The sequence below is a fragment of the Tinamus guttatus genome, unplaced genomic scaffold (assembly GCF_059628265.1).
Source record: "Tinamus guttatus ecotype Peru unplaced genomic scaffold, ASM5962826v1 Tinamus_guttatus_pri_ptg000508l, whole genome shotgun sequence".
Classification (NCBI taxonomy): Eukaryota; Metazoa; Chordata; class Aves; order Tinamiformes; family Tinamidae; genus Tinamus; species Tinamus guttatus.
This window is the reverse complement of record NW_028289042.1, coordinates 651,802-672,648: the sequence shown is the minus strand read 5'-3', so window position 1 is coordinate 672,648 and position 20,847 is coordinate 651,802. Positions and strand designations below refer to the sequence as shown.

Below are 20,847 nucleotides of genomic sequence, written 5' to 3'. Positions count from 1 at the left end.
AGACAAGATATGGGGAGAAGATGTTATGCAGACTGAATGTTGCCAAAGCGAGACTTTGCAACACAAGAAACCTATTAATTTCAAAATTATTCTTCAAAACATTAAGCCAAGCCTTATATTTTTAAATATGGCCTCGCAGAAGCAAAAGCACATAAACTGCAGTTAAAAAGCAAAAATTTGAACTATTTTATTATAAAAATTCATTTTGCAGTGCCTTAATTCCTATAGTAAAAATGTGTTCCTGACTCAATATGAACATCACACTCACACAGATACATGTACAAAGAGCTAGCAATGCATGGATACAACCTGTAGCTTTTCGTCCACATCATCATCACTTTCATCCAGGTCTTCATGGAGTAACCGCCATTCATACTCTACATGGACATGAGAATTAAATCTTCCAGACAGTGCTTGAGTAAGCTAAGGAAACAAACAAACCAACAAAAAACAAACAAACAGAAAAAAAACAAAACAACAAAAAAGATGACTCTCTGGTACAGGCAAGAATTGCACATAATTTAAAACAAACAAAAAACACATGCACAAGCAAACCTGATTCCCAAGTACAAATATTATTTATTTGTTCTAAATACTAATTTCAGTAATTTGGATAGTTACTGTTCCAGAGTAAGTTCAAAGAATGGAACTCTGATCAAACACAACACAAATAAACCAAAAGCAACTGGGCTTTTCATTACCCATTTTAGTTCCATTTTCCAATTCCTTCCTGATGAGAAGCATCTCACTATTTGCTTTGATTTAGAAATTACAAGATGGAGAAATTAAAGGTAATGGCAGGTGCTTTGACACAGACTCACATCTGCAAAGTCTTGACCTCACCAGTTCATTCTCCTTGCTTACTAAAAGTGGCGATGGTAACTTCACTTCCATGGTATTTACTCATAACAAGTACTTCAGTGATTAGATTTCAATGGGTTGTTCAAAATAATCTCAGATTCTCAAAAAAAAAAATTGTATTTCTAACCCACTCCCCAGAACTTTAACATTTCTAAAGCATCTAAGAACAAATATGCGCTTAAGAAAACTTTTTTTTTTCTGAGCAGAATACTAGTCTGTCTTGAATATTCAACTGTAAATTGTTAAATATTTAGACATGAGTGTCCTTATAAATATACAAATATACCGAGGGATGCGACACTTACCAACTCTTCACAGTGAGTGTGTTTTAAGCGTCTGGCTATATCAAGTGGCGTCTCTCCAGATTCATTGGCTACATTGCAGCAAGAAAAGAAGGTTATGATGCTATGAGCCATTAGTTACCTATCTATTGTTAGAGAGAAATCTGCAGTTACACAGAGATTAACTACATCAAGACATTCTAAATTTGTGTCTCTCTCTCATATTTAGGCCCATCAAGCCTCTGAACATGATAAGCAGTAGCAGCTCAATATGCCACCTAAATGGAATGATAGCCATGAAAATCCACTATAACTAGACAAAAAGACACCGTAAATACCTATGTATCTGAAATTATTAAAAAAAAAAAAACTCTAATGGCCATATCAATTTTAAACATGAGATAACAAATATTATTTAATGAAGATATTATTCATATAATTACATTAAGCAACTCCATTACACAACTGAGGGGAAAATGACCTTATTCCAGCTTCAATTTCTCCTTATCTATCACAAATATGTAATCAAAGCACACATTTCCACCATACCTATTTCAATAGAGGCTTTCCCCCTCAGAAGCAGTTTGAGGCACTCAACGTTGTCCGTCAGACAGCAGTAGTGCAGAGCGGTACTGCCCTTGCATGTCTGCTTGTCTAGATTGCCACTGAAGGAGCAAAAGAAAAGACTATTAGAATTAGTTATCTATCCCATGCTCATAAACTTCTCACTGCAACATTTTCAAGGGAGAAAACTGCATTTGCAAATAACAGACTTCATTTGAAGTAAAACTTGATATAAATTAATAATATGTGAATTGATTCACAATACACTTACCTATTCTGCACTAAAAAGTCAACTATATGAAGGGATGTTCGATCAACTGATCTAACAGCAAGGTGAAGTGCTGTTTCATCTTGCTCCTAATAACAATAATAAAAAAGTTTCTTTTGATTTAGAGAGAAGCAGAAATTCTACAATGGCACATGATCGATTAAAATATTTAATTTCAAAATATTTAATGTGCTAGCACTGAATTACATTTTATAAAATCTTTTCTCCTTTCCTTCCTTTAAAGTAAATAAACAAAAGGTTGAAAGAAATTAGATTACTGAATCATTTAATGTTTAATTTTAGTATTTTTTTAAACATGACAAGTACCTGGAAATGATTTCAGTTTAGATTATCTTTTGTTGCTCTTAAGTTACATCATTAGAAGAACAAATATTTCAAAACAAGATTTCAAATCTTATTGTTTAATAGGGAAAAGTAGGCCTTTCTAAATAATAAAACCATGCTGCACTTCTTATAATAACGTGTCTAATAAAAGTTACCACACTTACATGGCCATTGGCTAGTGGGATTTTTTCTGTCAAGTCCACACCATCAGCATATACTTGAACTAAGCCAAGAATGTCTCTTGATTTGACTGCTTCACAAAGAGCATGTAATTTAGCTGCATTATCAGCATGCTTTTTCCTTGCATATTTTCTCTCAATATATTTGGCAGTAATATAATCTTTTCTTGCATTCCTAAAAATCAAACACAGTTTACTTTTACTGTTTTAGCAGACAATATACAGGCAAAACTTCTATATATACACATACATACGCAAGGAGATTGTATTTCTTAGCCATTGTGTTAATTTTTCTTTTTAAATATACACAGAAGGCATGCAGTCTCATATTTTCACTCTGTAATCTTACTACAGAAGATGAATCAAATCTCTGATATCTTGATGAAGACAGTCTCTAAATTCTCTCTGGTGCAGGTTTATGTACAGATAATTCACAATTCATATCAGCCTTACAGATTTATATTTACCCAACTTGTACACATGCTGAGAAAGGAGAGGCACAGCATATAAAAACCTGCCTCATACCCCTGAGCAGGCTATGCAGGGCTTGCATCTGTATCCACAGCAGTGTGTTCTGGGAAGCACCTATTCACCACAACTGTGACAGGTAGCGTGGACATGGTTTTTACTTTCACCTTAAACCTGAGGTGAAAACTATCACTTGGCACATCTGAATTAGGATACAAATCATTCATTTGCTTTTAATATCACCAAGTAACTAATGACTCTTCCTCTTTCCATCACAGTAAGACAGGAGTTTGCATGCTTCTCAAAGGCAAAACTCTTTAGACTTATACAGCACTGCACAAAAAACAGGCAACAAAGCTAAATTTGATCACCTGGATACAATAATAAAGGGCAATAATGTATCATATTCTATAAAGACTGAATAAAAATAACAGAATGAATTAGTGGACTCCTAAAACAGGATCATTTACTTTCTAGTTTTTGAACAATGTCTGCATTGAGGTTATTTATGAAAAGAGAAATGTGATATATAGACACATATCAAAGTAGATTACCTTAAAAAAGTCTTTATGCTACCAATTATGCATCCTATATGATTATTATGACTGATGTTAGTATATTCTACCATAGTAATAGTAAAAAAAATATATATATATTTATACTGAAGAGTTTAACATTGGCTCTGTCAGACTTGTGGTCGTCTGGATGACATGAGATCAGCTTCATCCAAAGCCAATTCTTCTGGTTTTGCATCTGCATTTGATACTAGCTCTTACATCAGGAAATGGGATAGCACCAAGGAGGTCACTGTCCCCCTGTATCTCTGACATGGCAGTTCAAAGATCTCAGGGAATGTTCTCCATTTGCTCCATGTTATTACGGCCTGAAGTCCTAGGTGGAGTCTCTAGACAGCAGAAGTGTTCAGTATCTCTCAGATCAAGTGTTTGTTAGTCCAGTATCTATTTTGTGTTTAAGTAAAACAAAGAAATAACTTCAGTTTTCATCCCCACGTTTGCGCCCTCAGGTCTTCACAGTTCTCAACAAGACAGCCTTAATTCATCCTTGTCTTGCTACTTATGGGATACAGAAGCAGTAAAATAAGCCTGACCATTAGACAAGTTACCATCAGGGAAAGCTCAATAAAACAGGAACGTAAAGCATCAGAAAAATAAAATAAAAAAGGTTAATCCCTCGGCGATACAGTTGTTTATAAGGCACCGTATGTTTACTTTGGCATGTTGGTGCAAGCCATGTAGTAATGACAAAGTGCCTGTTTCCTCAGAAGCTGTGGCTTGTTACTCACATGTCACTGCTTGGATTAGGTTTGACCATCTCATCAACTGGCAGGCAGAATTCCATAATCTCATTGAAACCAGCATTCCCAATATTCTTTGCAAGCTGTTTAAATAAATAAATAAATAATCCACGACTGTTTTCAGACAGGATTTGGTATATAGACACATAACTGCAAGATAATCCACAAGGCACCAGTTTAGAAAATATATGTAACGTGTTTTGTGTTGGGTAAGAACACACATATAAACCGTCAAAGAGCAGGAGATACCTCATAATTTCTTTGCATATCAAAGTGCAACGAATTTTCTTCTTCTGTGGTTTAAAGTTATCTTCTGAAAAATGCTGAATAATGCATGGGATAAATACTTGTAAAATTCTTCACTTTTTAATCTAAAAAGGCACGTTTATACATCAAGCAGCTCCGTTTTTTTTTTTTTTTTTTTCCTCCCCTCATTTTACAAAATAACCTAGAGTAAACCGCTTGTAAGTTTAAAATATATAAAGCACCTATTAATTCGAATTCTAAGATCAGGCAAAATTTATAGTAAGATACTATGTTCCAGGAGGTTCCCTAAAACTTGACTAATGAAGATTTCTTAACTATGTTTATCGAGAGACAACTTTTAAGACTGGAATAACTTACAATTAGAGTGACAGAAAAAAAAAATTACAGTAGAAATATTTTATGGTATTATGTTAAATTAATGAAAGCAATTTCATTACCAAAAGTTCAGATGTTCCCAGCACATCTAATGTAAGTGACTGCATCCTGGAGTAGTGAACACCAAGTTCTCTATGGATTCCTGAGCATTCGATACAAGTTAGAATTCCCAAATTTGTTGAAAGCCAGGTAGGATCTGAAACAAAGAAGCACCTACAGGATTATGATTTCCCTCTAAAAAGTGTATTAATACTGAAAAGAAACTCTGTAGAAATAAGATGCCAGCACATAAATAATCAAAATCTTAGTACTTATGCCTTTATATTTACTCTCTTGAGAAACACAAAACAGAATCTTATGATGAAAGAAGTCAAAACAGAAAAGTTAATTTTTTTTTGTTTATTCGTTCGGATTATTTTGGTTTTATTTTGTTTCTTTTAATGAAAGGACATCTACCACAAAGGGTGCTTCTCATTTGAGGTCAGGTTTGTAATTTGTCCCATTGCTTTTAAGAACTGCTTTCAAACATGAACATAATGATATTACATTCTTAATCAAGGCTTATAAGTGTAGTATAAGCTTAAGCAACATCTACATTTGTTTTTCTTTATTTTATATTCCAACTATTGACTTTAGGCTAAGGGAAGCAAATGTGATTTCTAAGCATTTATAGCACCACACTCTAATGGACTTATTCAACTATCCCTCATCTTCCGGTCAATTAATTCATTTCTGAAGATTTAGAGAGCTTTGAAACTTGTTTGATAAAAATTCAGTGCTAGCTATTTAGAATATTCTCTTTCAAAGACAGTAGAATTGACTCTTCTCATAGTTTTATACAATATTACTCAAAGTTACTATTGATTTACAAAATGCATACAGTTTCAGATATGTTTTGTCAGATCAAAAAAGTAAGTTCTGCACTGTCTCACATAAACGAACAAATGAAACAGGAATTAGGATTAAAGTAGAACTTCACTGACCAATCTGACAAGCCCTACGGTTAAACAAACTAGCTCTGCAAACCAGTCAGCAAATGCATCCTGTTCTAAATAAGCACAGTCTTAGATCGATTCCCTGGAGAGATATCAAAGATTAAAGGTTAAAACAAAATAAGAAATGTATCAGGAAAATATTGAAGAATCTTACTGATGCCCTATACTAAAGATACTAAATCTGAAGTAAAATGTGGACTTGCTAACAAAAGTTGAGTTGATTTGTGTCAGGAGAAGTTACAATTAGCAAAACACATGGGAGAAAAAAACTATCAAAAGCTAGGGACTTTTCTCCCCACTGACAGTATGACTAAAGCAAATCAATCTTGCTAAAGTAGTGCAAGTAAATTGTTAGCATATTCTATTATGTGCATAATCCCTATGAGATAAGGAGTAGAAGTGAAAGCATAAAATATCAGCTTAAACACGCTCATGAGACACAGAATTTTTACCAATTAGAAATACACTTAATTGAGTCACCTTGTGCTCCACAGTCACAACACACATCATTTCCAGTCATCCTCTGGACTTCAGATATAATTTCTTTTGTCAGTTCTTGGACAATATTATTTTCTCCTGTGTTATCATCTCCTTTGAATGCATTATTTAAAGCTTCCTCTTTGCTGTTTTGTAGCACAGAAGTCCATCTAAAATGGCAGTAATATTTTGCTATTAAACGTTTAGGCACTTCTAAAGTTTAAGGTATGTCTTAGTAGAGCACCAGTATCCAAAATAAAGTTAGCAAAGTAACTCACATTTGACATTCCTGTTCGTCTTCTGCTTGAAAGTGGTAAGTTCTGTCATCTGCACAATAAATTCACATAGAGATTAAAAATGTGGTTATACAGAAATCTCTCTAAAATCTCAAATGTAGTGACATGTGAGTCCTGAGGTCTCTAGCCTCATCACTGAAAAGCTAAGAGGCAAAGGGAGTCTATTTAGAGTGTTTCGCTCTTCCTATACAGGTTTCATTTGTGTTTACACCTCACACTTAAAGCCACAACTCCCTTATTTTTCATGAGTGGCTGTTTTTTTTTTAAAACAGATACTGTTTTCCTTTCAGTGCTGTGCCTGCCTCTATTACCAAAAGAGTAGGACAGCTCAGGGTTTTTTTTGGCAGGTTCTAAAAGTATGTTCAGGAATCACAACTCTGCTTTTCTCTTTTTTTTTTTTGGGGGGGGGGGGCATATGTGAAACAGAATTTATATTTGAGTTATCTATGTACATAAAGAAGGATTTCAAATTTCCAGATGAGTTCTACAGTAATTTACAGTAATTAAACTACTATAGCAATATAGCAATATGGACTTGTCAGATACAAATGCAAGATAAACCCTGTTTCAACTAAATCAAATACAAAAAAAAACCCTCTGAACTTACTACTACTTTCATAATTATAAGCACTGTTTTCATACTGTCAGAATTCAAGAAAAATTGCATAATACCTTAAGTGGTTGAGTCAAAGCAGTGACACAAACAGGCAAAATCAAGTAAGGATTCATACGATTCAAATGAAAGAGGGGATGGGGGAAAGTTTTTAAACAAAACTAGGGTAAACACGCATCTATTTCAAGGAGAAGAGAGGAAGATAGACTATATCTAAAGCTACTTTTCCTTCTTCAAAATATTTTTTTTTCTGTTTTCTAAACTCAAAGAGATAAAAAAAAAGGAGAAATGACTTGGAAGCCAATTCTACAGGTTTTCTTTCCCACTGAAGCATTAATATATCAGCATTATGTTCACTGAATGCTTTGAAACTCAAAAATATTGCATTAACTTTGGGAAAGGAAAAAGAATTTTATGTAACTTCAAGCAGCAGAATATATATATATTTAAAGAAATTATTTGATACAGGGCAAATTTATCTCAGGAGTCAAGCAAATTATTATTCTACTTCATAAAACTTATTCTTATATAGGTAGAGTTTTAACAATGAGAGCATTACACACAGAACAAATCAGGGCGATTACCAACTTTTATTGGGTTAAGACCCATCAGTTTCTGGGATTTTTGGGATAAAATTTATATCATGACTGATGTTCCTAAGCCTGTATGAACAATAAAACCAAGCCCCATTGACTAATAAAACGTGGTCTACCCACACTGCAGTAACCAGGGCTTATTTTGCATCTTTAAATCTCAGGACAAGTGGCCCTCAAAAGTCTCCTGTGTTGCCATGCCCTAGACACAGGACCAGGAGATACAGAATAATGTAAGGTAATGAAAGGGCTTTCAGATCTATGCCAGTGTCATCTGAAAACACAAAAAAGCCATGTTTGCCATCACATCCCCCTCGCCAACACTCTCCCAAAGTGTTTTATTCTAGTGTTTGTCTTATTGGTGCTATTTATAATAAAACTAAAAAAAATCCCATTAATCTGGCATAGAGTAGAAATGGAAAGACTTTATTATGAGCTTATATGATGAGTACTAGTCTATTAACATCAGGAGCACTCTTATGCTTCCAAATATGAAAGTACTTACATACTGAGAAATGAATAATGATGAACAGCATTATACTCCCCCCCACCTCAATTATACTTCAGTATTAGCCCTGCCTTACTGCTGAGTCCATAAATACAACATTAAAATGTCCCAGCAAGACAGCAAAATAAACATTTCACTATACAATTTCATATTATGCTATTCAGTTCCAAAGCAAAATCTTCAATTATTCAATTTTGGTCTTTTACATCTGTAGGCTCCTTATCTCCCCTTTACACTTATTTTGAGGTTGAAAAGCTAAACGTGCTTTTAGTTCTTTCAAAATTACATAACAAGTGACATGCTTTAATTTTGAGTAATGTTATCATGCTTTAAATCCTTCTTTTGGCCCAGTATGAGAACCATAACTTTCCAAGATGATGAGCTATGAAATCCATAAAGTAAAGAGCAGTATCACAGCAAAGGGATGTTATTACATTGCAAAGATTGCATAAAATGAAATAGAACAAAGCAGCAAACAAATAAGCAGCTTCCTAAATGAGTATGCACAATAAACTACATTTTGCCAAAAAAAAAAAAAAAAAAAGTCAGACAACTTGTCCTCAAAAGTATATTTTATAAAGGTAATCATTCTATGAACAATAAAGTGTTTAACTGGGTTACTGACACACCTTCAGAAATAACACAAAGAACTCAGATATTAACTGCAAGTAAAAAGACCTGAACAACAAACCTACGTGATATGAGGTCAAAACACTTTTTCTCCTCGGGGTTTGTCTTCACCTGGCAGGTTAACAGATTGAGCTTTGCTGGAGGTCGGTTAGCCTATGTGAAGATAAAAATAAATAAATAAATAAATAAATACAGATTTTAGCGTACTGCACACTGAATGAGCTCTCTAGTCCTAGACACTTCGTCTATGACTGCCAAGATTTTTAAATAGCTGATACTTCAGTTTTTAAAGGCAGCCAGACTTTAATTTGTATTTTCTTCCGGACCCTCAGTTTGTAAAGTTTATTTTCTTCTATTTGTAAAGTTTATTTTCTTCCAGTAGGCTATTTTGTTCACCACACCAACAACTGAATAAATACTAAAATTTTGATAGGGGTGAGGAGCTACCATCACTCCAGCTGACCAACTTGGTAAACTTACCAGTAGCACTTTAGCTAAAGGAATCGGGTATAACAACGAGCCAGATTTCTTTTACCTAAGTTTAACCCTGTAAAATTTAGACATTTGGTAGTTAGTTACCTAACTACTGTTTCAATAATCAGTAAAGAAAGAGATAAGGACTCTCAGCAAATGTTCCATACAGCAAGCTTAGAATGGGATAAACTGACTTTTGCTGATGCCTTTAGGGAGAGCCTAGATAACCAGTCCAGTATTAAAAAAAACTGTTTTTTATGTCAGTGAGGTAACATACTGAAGCAAAAAGATAATTTACGCAGAGATATCTTGCAACAAACACATGCAAAACTAAACTGATACAGTTTATTATTAATAATGTAGTTACACTAAATATTCTCGAGTAATACTCACTTTCGAGTCAAATTGCTCTCACCTATTTCAGTACCTTACTGAATAAAAGGTGCCAATTTCTTATTAAAAGCAAAATGCACACACAATTTACATTTTAAAGCAAATTTCATAAAGTCCCCAAAGACTGCTTAAATAGCAATGCTGCAAAAATTAGCCTGCCTGTTCTCAAGATATGGGGAAGGGCCTACAAAGATGTCATGTTTTCTGTGTCGACTTGAGGAATTGCTTGTTCCTGCTACAACAGAAAACTAGCCTCACACAGCTTTTTACTTACTTATTTTTAAGAATAATTCAATCAGAAAGCAGAATTAACTAGGGAGCCCCTAATCTCAGTGACAAGATCTGGAAAACAATAATTTGCTTAAATAATTAGGACAGTGATATTATAAAGACAGAAATATACAAAGACGTTGCTATGCTCACTGTTGCAATCCTAATCACTTTAACATATGAAGCCATTCATATAAGATTTAATCATGTTATAGTACGTTATCAACTTGTAATGAATCATCAGAAATGTGGATCTCTTTTTTCTAAATAAATGAAAACATATTTCAGGAGAAAAGAAAAAAAAGAGAAGGAAAGATGAGTCTATTAAGGAAGAGTACGGATTTCTTGGAAATAGTCTGATGGCACCAGCTAAAAAAGAATAATGACCTCATTATAATCAAAGACCAGTAAAGGACCAAAACCATGGAGAAACAGAAGAAAAGCAAATACATGCTATTTCCTGTTCCAAAAAAAGAAGTTTGATATTCCTGAAAACAGTATGCTGATGCTGCATCCAACAGAACCTGCAACCATAATGCAACATCCTGAGTGCTTGGAAACAGCCAACCCGCAGGACACCAGCTGGGCACTGCCACACAAACTGGGTTCAAGGGGGGTTCTGGAAGCAGGACGGTGACAATTAACTGACAGCCACATTGCGTTCTCTGCCTAGGAAACAGCCTCCCAAATCTCAGACATGGGTACTTTTAGTAGTAAAAAGAAATACATGTTTCATTATCCTAGCCTACCAAAACAAGTGTTCTTTGAAAGTAGAAGTATGTAAGAAAACATCTTGAAAAGGCCAGTTTGAGCCCATTTTCTTGGTTATAATTAAATACACATAGTACTCATAGGCTGTAAAGTTTTCAGTGTTTCCTTTTTATCTTTTTTTAAAAAACAAGTCGGTTGCCAAAGAACCGTCCAGAGGCCTCCTATAAATGAAAACATAAAATAGAGCGAACAAAAATCAAAATATATGCTACCTGGCAAATAAGTCCCTGGAAGACTAATGTATGCCTTTCTCAGAGGTCCCATGAGAAAGTAAAGAATCAAGTAAATTTGGTTTAAAAAAGAATTTGCCTGATGGAACTACAGAAAGTCCCCAAGACTTCAGAGTTTAAGAGTATTCCAGGATTTAACCCATTTTCTGTAACGTATAAAATGTGAAGCTGTGAGTGGACCCACTAAAACGTTTCAGAGATCCAAAGGACCGATACACACAGACCTCTTCTCTCTGAGCAGGGGACTGTGGTGCAAGAATTCTGTGTCAGGAGCTGAGAACCGATGGAAATGGCCACTACAACTCAACCCCACATCCTGAGCCCATCTGCTGATGCCGGAGTCAACTGGATCACAGAATGGTTGAGGTTGGAAGGGACCTCTGGAGATCACCTAGTGCAAGGCCCTGCTCAGGCAGGGTCACCAAAAGCACATGGCAGAGGACTGTGTCCGGGTGGCTTTTGAGCATGTCCTAGGAAGGAGACTCCATAACCTCTCCAGGCAACCTGCACCAGTCTGCTATCCTCACAGTGAAGATCTTTTTCCTTATGTTCAGGTAGAACTGCTTATGTTTTCATGCCCGTGTAGCTCAGCAACTTTCTAACCCCCTAAGAAAGTTTTTGAGTGATAGCACCACATCCCCATCGTAGTCCTGTGACCAAACAACATCTATCCCCCAGACACATGTGGTGACAGAGTGGACATCACACGGTGAATGCTGTTCAGGGCAGGAGTTATTAACCTCAGGACAGAAGCAAGTAAGGAGCAAATTATATGAATGAATTTTTAGGCATGACAGGCTGCACATGGATTTAGGCAGGATTAGGAGACACTCAAAGCAGAAAATGGTAAGAAACAAATAGTAGCCACTAATCTATTTGTTTGAGATTTACGGGTTTCATTCTCCTGCCTGATTCTCTAGTCAAATAATTAATGTCAAATTGCTACTGAATATTTGGGCATTTCCTCTCACACACCAACATCCTGGAAAAAAAAAATGTGCTGCCACCCCTCCTGCCTCAAGATCAACTCATGTTCCTTCCTGGAAAATTGCAGCTTGCAAATGTTCTGGCAACACAGGATAACCACAGGAAAAGTTGAACTTCTTAGTTCATACTGAAGCGTTCCATGCTATAAAACTGATTTTCACATGAACAAATATGATGACTTATTTAACACACACACAATGGCTGATTTCATCATTCAGTTTTTCTAGATATTTCAGTGATTTACTACAAATTAAAAGATTTTATCTTATTCTTTTGCCTTTAGATATTTCTGTTAATCGTGACAGTGGTATAAAGTTTCCAGAAGTTTAAAAAGAAAAAAGAAAAAGAAGAAGAAGAAGAAAACAACAATAAAAAAACACAGTACCCTCAGAAGAGATGGTCATTATGTTCCTTTTTCCACCCTACAAATTCTATTTAAGCTTTTTTAAACACCAATCAGCTCTAAGATGTATAAAAGTTTCAAATAAAAGTTTCTCACTCATGATTCCTTGACATGGAAACCACTTATGAGTTGCTATCTACACAATTCGATCAGCTTCCATCACTGTTTTTTTCACTCACATACATTAAACTGCAGTCAGGTAGGTGTCAGACAACTTCCAGGTACTAATAACTACCCAAAGGAGCAGTGTCTGGTTTTCAGTCAATCACTACCTTCCACATTACTCTATGAATGCTAATTTCTTTGAAGCTTTTAGATATATGAAAATCTAGCAATTGCACATATGCCAATACAGGCAGATGTATTCAGCTTTACAGCTAAGTGACTGAGAGAAAACAAACCACATTCTCCATGAGTATCAGCAGAGCACTTGGCAGGCAATCTTACATCAGAGTACAGCACCTGCAACTGATAGAAGAGGCTGTACTAGGAATTTACTGAAAAAAATATGGAAAAGAATCTTATAAAAAATCTCAAAGGCTACAGACATCTATGAAGAATATTCAACTTTAAAATAAAGACACTAATTTTTATTTGGTAAGGCAAACAAAATTGAGTATTGAACTCATGAGAGAGATGTTGCATTTTGGTAAGCAGCTGGGAAAGTCTCTGGGAGCAGAGAACGACACATCACATGCTAGAGGTCAAGAAATATCAACCCGAAGAACACCTAGAAATCAATACTGTTGCTTCATAAGTCTGGAAAGACATTCAGAGAAGCAAAAAAAAAGAAAAAAAAATTAAGAAATTAATACCCATTATACTGTCAATAACATAAGCACTAAATACTGCATAAAGCTGCCACACAGGGAGAAAGTTAAGAAAAAACGCATAAGAAGTACTTCTCAGAAGTTTATTTTCAGGTGAGAAGATTTCAAATTTTGTAATATAAAAAGAGGAAGACCAAACTGCTGAAACTCATATACCTAAACCCATATATAAGCATCTGTCTTAGCGACTGATCTCCATCTAAAACTCCAGTGACTTCAGTGGGAACTTGCAGCTTCTAAAAACGTCAGACCATCTGGTAGACTGCTTCTAAAATGAGCACAGCAACAGTATCTTGGTAGAACTCACTGAGTACTTGTACATAAAGTTTTAAAACTCTGCTCCACAAGCAGATTTTGTAGCCTCTGCCAAGCTGGGGGCCACCCCAGCCAGACTCCTGCTGCTACCACTGCAGCAGGGCAGTGCCAAGGGCATTTACCAAACAGAGGCACTGGACTGTGCTCTGACCAAGTCACACTCGTGCATACTCAAAGGAGTATCAGGCATAAACTCGTTGACAATTCCAAGTTCACAGCAGCTACTGTATTTCGTAAGCCTGTTTTGCCTGTCCTCCTAAACTCCTGGTTGAGGGCAGCTTGGGATTAGATGCACAAATGAGAGATTGATTCATTTTTGCTGCCAGGGTCAACTTGCAGTCATAGCAACGAGCACAACAGGATGAAGAACAGAACAGTTCACAACGGGATCAAGGCAGAAAACGCAAAACAGTGGCACTGAACTGATCTCTGACTTGAGAAACTTTTGAGAAAGCAAATCAGAAAAAAAAAAGGGTAAGGGAAAGAAAAAATATCTGAGTTGGAAGCCAAGTACAGAAAGTAATATGACCATGTTCATATGTTTTGAACACCTGGAGCAAATAAAGAGGGGCTGAGGGCTGATAATTCCCCATCTCTTTAGTTTCTGATAGAAGCTGCTTTCATAGTTAACTCCCTCCCAGCTGTTCCCCCCAAAATCTGTCTTTGTAAGATTACCACATAGCAGCATATTTTGCAGAGGGAAGTGTTCCAGCATCTTTCAGTCTGCCTTTTAAATATAAAAAGTTCAAATCCATCTGGAAAAGGAACTCCTTACCAAATACTTCCACAACTGAAGTCAGTATCTGTACTTTTAGCCAATCTAGTAAAATATGAAGAGCTTACACAAACAAAATAACTCATTTAAGAAGTCATTTTTTCCATTAACAACCATCAAATTAAAAAAAAGACATATTTTTAGTTATTATGTATGCATTAATACATTTCTGAAAGATTGCCTTAAAAAGATATATCCATCATATTCAACATGTTGCATCAGGAATGTAGCTAATTCCAAATTATAAATATAGACCAGCATAGCTTGTCTTTTTGTATTAGCAACCATGTACATAAAATACTGTAAACAAATACTTACTGTACCATGGGAAATTGTAAGAAAACCATTTTTAACTGAGCATTTCCTTTTCTGCCACACTTTTCGGATTCTGGTTTAAAAAGAGAAAGCAAAAACGTGACTCAATTTTCAATATATTTAATATTACATTATTTCAGCTTTTGTGGACCCCAGTTTTTTTCCAGTAGAAGCCAGCAGTACTTACCCATCACTCTTCTTGTACAGACTACCGCTCCGTTCAGTGCCGTGCTCCTTGTTTCCCTGAGGTTGATGTAAACTGTAAGCAGTACTCTGACGCATCTGAGAATCCTGCAATGTAAGGAACAGCAATCTGTAAAGCATTCCACAGGTTTTACCAAAATAGCTATCCTATTAAGGAGCTTCAGAGCTTTTCTTCTTGACTTGTATCTAATGTGAAGAGCCAAATAAGCATGTTTTTCCTCCTTGATTAGAAATAGAAATTAATTTCTTCCTTCATAAGGCACAAAAAATATTTACGAAGTAGCCATCATCAACACCTATCAAAATCCTCCACTTTTATTTACCTTTACTACTGACATTTATATATTGTTTTAACCTGAATAGTAACTAAGCAATGTGTTTTCCAGTTCATGCAAACATTGCAGTGTATAAATACTAGAGGTTATTATCTGTAATTCCAAGTGTACCCTTCTATTGCAATAATTGAGTCATTATTGCTTTTGAAAAGCAACATGAACGTATTGGAAACAGTTCAGTAGGTATACAGAAATTAACAGAAAAACGGAAATGTTATTTCCCTAAGAAAAATAAGTTAAGCGAAGCCAAAGTTAGTTTTCCTGGGTCCAGTGTCTTGAACAAAGTCTGATTCTGGGACCAGAAGCAGCAAGTTTTAAACTAGACTGTTCTCACTGCTCTTGGAATTACCTATTTCAGCTACACCAAATTATATCACAGAGATATAAGACAGAAAATATTAGATTAAAAAAAGCTCATTTAAATGAGCATCTGAGAATATCCAAGCTTGAACTTAAAAACTAGTAGAAACTTACTAGGCTGATTAAAATCCTCTTTGGATTAAAAAAAAAATAACAACTGTCAAACACTAGTAGTGTAAGAACAAGATATATTCATTTGAATTTCCTGAGTGTACAAACGATAAAATAAAATACACAGTGCTTCAAAAATGATAATTCAGAAGATCATTTCTCTCTATTTAAAATTAGCTTCATACACAGCCAATGTAGAAGGCAATGTTGGATACAAGGAGGTGAAAACCCAGAGTACATTTGGACTGTTTTTCCCTGGGGAACACCAGCTCCCAAAGAGCTGAGCTTTTATAAGCAGCAAAGGCAGCAGCAGCACGTTCTGCTACCCAAGCCAGCGTCCTCCTGACCTGCAGAAACGGCATGTGGGAGGTCAGAAACGCCATGGCGAGGAGGGCGCCACCACACCCAGCCCCTTAGCGCGGGGTGCACAAGGCCGGGCCCCAGGTTGTCCGGCCCATTCCGAGGACAACCCTGGAGCTCAGAGCTCCCGGGAAGCCCAAGGCGAGTTCCAAGGCAGGTGCTGCCAAGAGGCTCCTGCACTGGCAGAAGCACCTTGTGCCTCCTGTTCGTCTCTCAGAGAGTGATCTGGGAAACTAGACGAGGTGGGCATCCACCTGAGGCCTTAAGACACTACGAACCACCACTTAAATGTCCACCTCTGACAAAAACATCCCTTCGGATTTAAACCAGCATGTTTATCAGTCTTCCCAGTTATCTTGTATAGAATTTTTTTAGCATCTCCTGGCTGCCGAGCGTAAAAGTAGAACAACATGCAGAATTCTCATCACTGATCAAGAATCCCTGCATGTTTACTGGCTTCTGAAGAAAAACTGCTCTGACACTGCCAGTTACGGTCCTACCAAAGCTCTATACTTTGCCGCCCATTATTCTGTGTTGTTTCAGTGAAAAGACCTTCATTCCCAACAGATTAGAGCCCTTAGAGGAAATTAATTTCTGTTCTCCACATCCTCAATTACACAAAGATTTCAGATGACCTCTACTACGTGCCCACAGGAGAATTCCCCTTACTTAAGTTTTTGCTGCTGCTTTTTGTGGAATATTTTCTGCTGCTTTTCAAGTATCTTCCTTCAGCTGTTGTTTATGCTCAGCTGCTATGCTTGGCTTCCTGCTTCACTCCAGCTACAGAGGAAGCTGCTGCAGATGACGTGCATTTCCACACATTCATTACCACAGGCAGTATTTTTAAAAGGTCTTATGCTATTTCATGGAAAGGAGTTAGGGACAGGACGAGGAGGTTTTCACTTCTGAATCACTGGTTCAGGTTTTGTGCAAATCAGTGCTATCCAATGTAACTTCCACAGGATGTTTTTTTTAACCACAGGCCTTGAAAAAGCCAGTTCACGATTTGGATCTCATTCCTAATAGACATGATGCCATACCACAAATCTCCATTACAATTAACATCCTTCCGGGCAATCTCAGCATGCCTTTTCCATATGCAGGCTCCCCAAAGAAGCTTCCCTTATTTCTGGCTTGCATATTCACAGGAGGACAAGTCACAGGTAACGGGGTCAGACCCAATGACCTCATCACAGGAGCAGGAACAAGGTATGTTACCTATGGGAGGAAATGGATCGCTGCAGGATATAGGACATATCTAGTGCAGAGGATTGTCATTAAATAACGCCTTAATCTTAAAGAGATTAGAACAAACTGAAGTACACAAGCCTAAGTAACTGAACTTTGTCCACTTTATCAGCTTTGAAATGCAGACAGGCATATACAAAAAGGTGACTCATTTAATTGCAGCGAGTTTATAGTGAATTGCTTCAGCGATCACAAACATTTCTTTCAAAGACTTCTAAAGGCTCGCTTCTAAATCAGGCTGAGTAACATTGCTAACAACAAAACAACTGGGAACAAATTATTTTGTAAAGATTACCTGTGACACAACTGAACTTCCCACACCAGGAGTTTTAATCTATACACAGCAAATTTCAGCCAGCTCCACAGCTGTTACGTACGACAGTTGAGCCCATCCTGATCCCTCCTGAGCATCAAGGTGCCAGAAATCCCTTACAGCTTCACAACAGCTCGAGTTTCTCCTGCATTTCACCTCTCTGCCAGAAGGATGTTTCAGCTGCACCTCTTACCTCCCCATAGCCCTGCAGAGTCTCCAGCACCTGCCTCTTGCCAGAACCCCCTGAGGCAGCTTCTCCTCCAGCGTAGCTGCCACGAGTTTTGTCAGGACAGACAACGCTCATGGCAGGGCACTAAGCAGGCTATAGGTTCCACCAGTGCTGTAGAGGAGGCAGAAGCAAGTTTATGTACTGCATTAATCCTAACTTTCTAGATCTGTGCACTGACAGAGACAGTTGTTCTCACCGGCTGAGAGGCAGTCATGGAATTGCTACCTTGCTTTAAGCTGGTAGTCTTCCACAGAGAGGACACACAAGAGAAATAGAGACAATATAACTCTGAAGTTGAGCCCCAAACTGACAGGAGCTCTACAATTTGGGGGCAAAAAAAAAATTAAAAATTTATAATAACCATGGTGGACACACAAACATTTTTCAATGACCACTGAAAAAGATGTTTCAGTACAAAGCAGGTTTGAGGAAGTTCTGTACAGGAGGATATAAGGTATACAGTCACAACAACAAAAAAAAGGTCACTACAGATATTTATGTGCTTTGTTAAACACAACAGAAATAATAAACAAATGCATTCTGCTTTTAAGGCACGAAGCCCATTTTAGTTAAAAAATATACACATCTTTAGGGTCAAGCAACTATCCCAATCAAATCAAGAAACTGGAATTCATTCCCAGCAGGGAGGTAAGAGGCAATTACCATTTTGTTCTGAAATAATTTTCCTTCTCAAGAAACAAGGTGACAACTTCTCCCCCTCCCCCCTACAATAGAGTGAATAAAGCAGAAGAAAAAAAAAAGACCCTTTTTTCATAGTAACAGAAAAAATCTCACAGGAAAAATCCAGTTTCTTGAAATCTGAATGGAAATCATGCCAACTATTTTCATTAAAATATAGTAACACTTACTCTCCTAGACTTCGGTCACAAAATGTAAATGCATTTCAGGAAGGAAAAAGAAATCAGTTATAGTAAAGGAAATTACAGCGCAACAAGAATAGTATCAGTAGATTGTACAGTAAATTACACCAGGATTGTTTGGCATCCCACTGATTGATTATTTAAAAAACTTCAAAAATAACTATATTACTTCTTATGCTCTGCAAGTAAGGACTTATATCTAAATCTAAAAATTTATATATAATATAGTATAAAGCACTGCATTTGTGTTTTTAATTGTAGCAAAAAACATGAGCGATCAATTTGTTGTTGCATTTATTATTCCTTTTTTTCAGTCTGTGATGAACACACATCTGCTCTTCACATCTTTTGTATACAATAATATCAGTATCACAGATAACTACAGAGGAACCATATTCTCAACAGTAGAAGTCAACTGTTTCCCTTATTGCCTTTAACAGAAAAGGCCTGAGTATCACAAGAAGCCTGGCAACACACTCGAAATAGGAAAGACTTCTTTAGGAAGTAAGAGAAGGCAGCCAAGGGTGAAGCCAAAGTAGTTATAATTTCCATCAGCATCATTAGTTTTTCAATCTACAAGGCTAAAATTTGAAAATTTTTAGTAAATGCACACATCAGTAAGGCCTAAATGCCTCGCAGAACCTAAAATGCCTCCAAACTGTAGAGAACTCTGTACACAAAGATTATCACCACAAACTCACATGGTGACAACAGCACCTCAAAGTTATGGGCATTTAAGACTGTTTAAATGTGTATCTAGCCATTTGTTAGAGCTCGGCAGAATGGCATAACCTGTACAGGACACTGAAAGCAAGACTGAGAAAACTGTGAGAGTTTTCTGGACTAAACCACTTCATTGTAATCCCCCTCGGAAAAAGCATCGGAAAGATCAATTTATCACTTGCTTGTGTCCCAGCAGCCACACAAAGGAGTCTGGTTTTTGTTTATATGAAGCACATACCATTTTAAACAAATTAGATCTGATGTTTCGGGTTTGATTATAAACAAGATGCTTGCTGCTAAATCAGAGCTTGCAAAATATAATTGCTTCATAGGTGAAGCTCAAAAAATACTACTTTGCCAGACTTCTGAACTGACCTAACCCTTGCAAAACCTTTGAAAACTGGTGTTTTGCTGTAGAATATCAAACTTCACTGCCATTTTTGCAGTGATGATTGAAGTGTTTTGGGATTTGGAATTATTTTAATTTTACATAATTTTTGACAACAGAACATTTCAAGATGTACCTTCTGTACTGGCTATGTCTTTCTGATTTTGTCAAAGTTCTTCCACTCTCACTATGAGCTACAAAGAACCCAGTGCTTACAGTGAGTCCACAGCAAGCCCACACCAGCTTTAGCACTGTGCAATATTAGAAATGGTACCAAAACAAAGCTTATTTCACAGTAAGCCCTGTGTGTATTTTTAGTGAGGATTCCTTAAAAAAATTCTCAAAACTTTGTCAGAAGCATACAATATGGATGTCAAAATAAAAATGAATATATTAACCAAAAGAGATTTATATGGCTAGTGAAAGTTAAAATAATTCTATTTGAAAGAGTAACATTACATGAGAATCTATCATAATGCGTATTCCAAAGTTAAATCACCTTATATGCTCACCTCTTTCTGATCAACCTGGAGTGCTGATTTTAAAATATCTCTAAGCTGTGTTAGTTGCCTTCTTTCCTCATCTTGTGCTTGTTTTATCTTAAATGAAGAAAAATACCAGTTAAAAATGAAGTATTAGTTCTTTTTAACACAGTTCTTCAGAATTTGTTATTTAATGGGTTCACTTTTCTGAAAAACATTCAGCAAGAATTAAAACAATGAAAATAAAAGTTATAATCAGTTTCTTCTCCTTCGTACCTTCAAAACATTTGATAACAGCTGGAATGGTACTGAGTTAAGACCACTGTCTTTGATACTACCTTATGTTGTTCAAGTTTCTTGTTTTTGAAACGATGTGGTTTTACACTTAGGCTTTTTATATAGAACTTTGTAGAGA

General features: G+C 36.3%; 1 protein-coding gene across 1 annotated transcript in view; it reads right to left on the bottom strand.

Moving 5' to 3' along the window:
- Window positions 1–20,847, bottom strand: part of ASAP2 (ArfGAP with SH3 domain, ankyrin repeat and PH domain 2) — an 80,368-nt gene that overhangs the window by 11,154 nt on the left and 48,367 nt on the right. The window contains exons 9-21 of the mRNA XM_088533526.1: window positions 20,463–20,549; window positions 14,986–15,089; window positions 14,802–14,871; window positions 9,101–9,188; window positions 6,674–6,722; window positions 6,399–6,565; window positions 4,986–5,119; window positions 4,270–4,364; window positions 2,484–2,673; window positions 1,978–2,063; window positions 1,692–1,807; window positions 1,167–1,234; window positions 310–423 (exon numbers count right to left, since the gene is read on the bottom strand). Coding sequence (XP_088389652.1) covers window positions 310–423; window positions 1,167–1,234; window positions 1,692–1,807; window positions 1,978–2,063; window positions 2,484–2,673; window positions 4,270–4,364; window positions 4,986–5,119; window positions 6,399–6,565; window positions 6,674–6,722; window positions 9,101–9,188; window positions 14,802–14,871; window positions 14,986–15,089; window positions 20,463–20,549 — 1,368 coding nt within the window. The remainder of the gene's footprint in view (window positions 1–309; window positions 424–1,166; window positions 1,235–1,691; window positions 1,808–1,977; window positions 2,064–2,483; window positions 2,674–4,269; window positions 4,365–4,985; window positions 5,120–6,398; window positions 6,566–6,673; window positions 6,723–9,100; window positions 9,189–14,801; window positions 14,872–14,985; window positions 15,090–20,462; window positions 20,550–20,847) is intronic.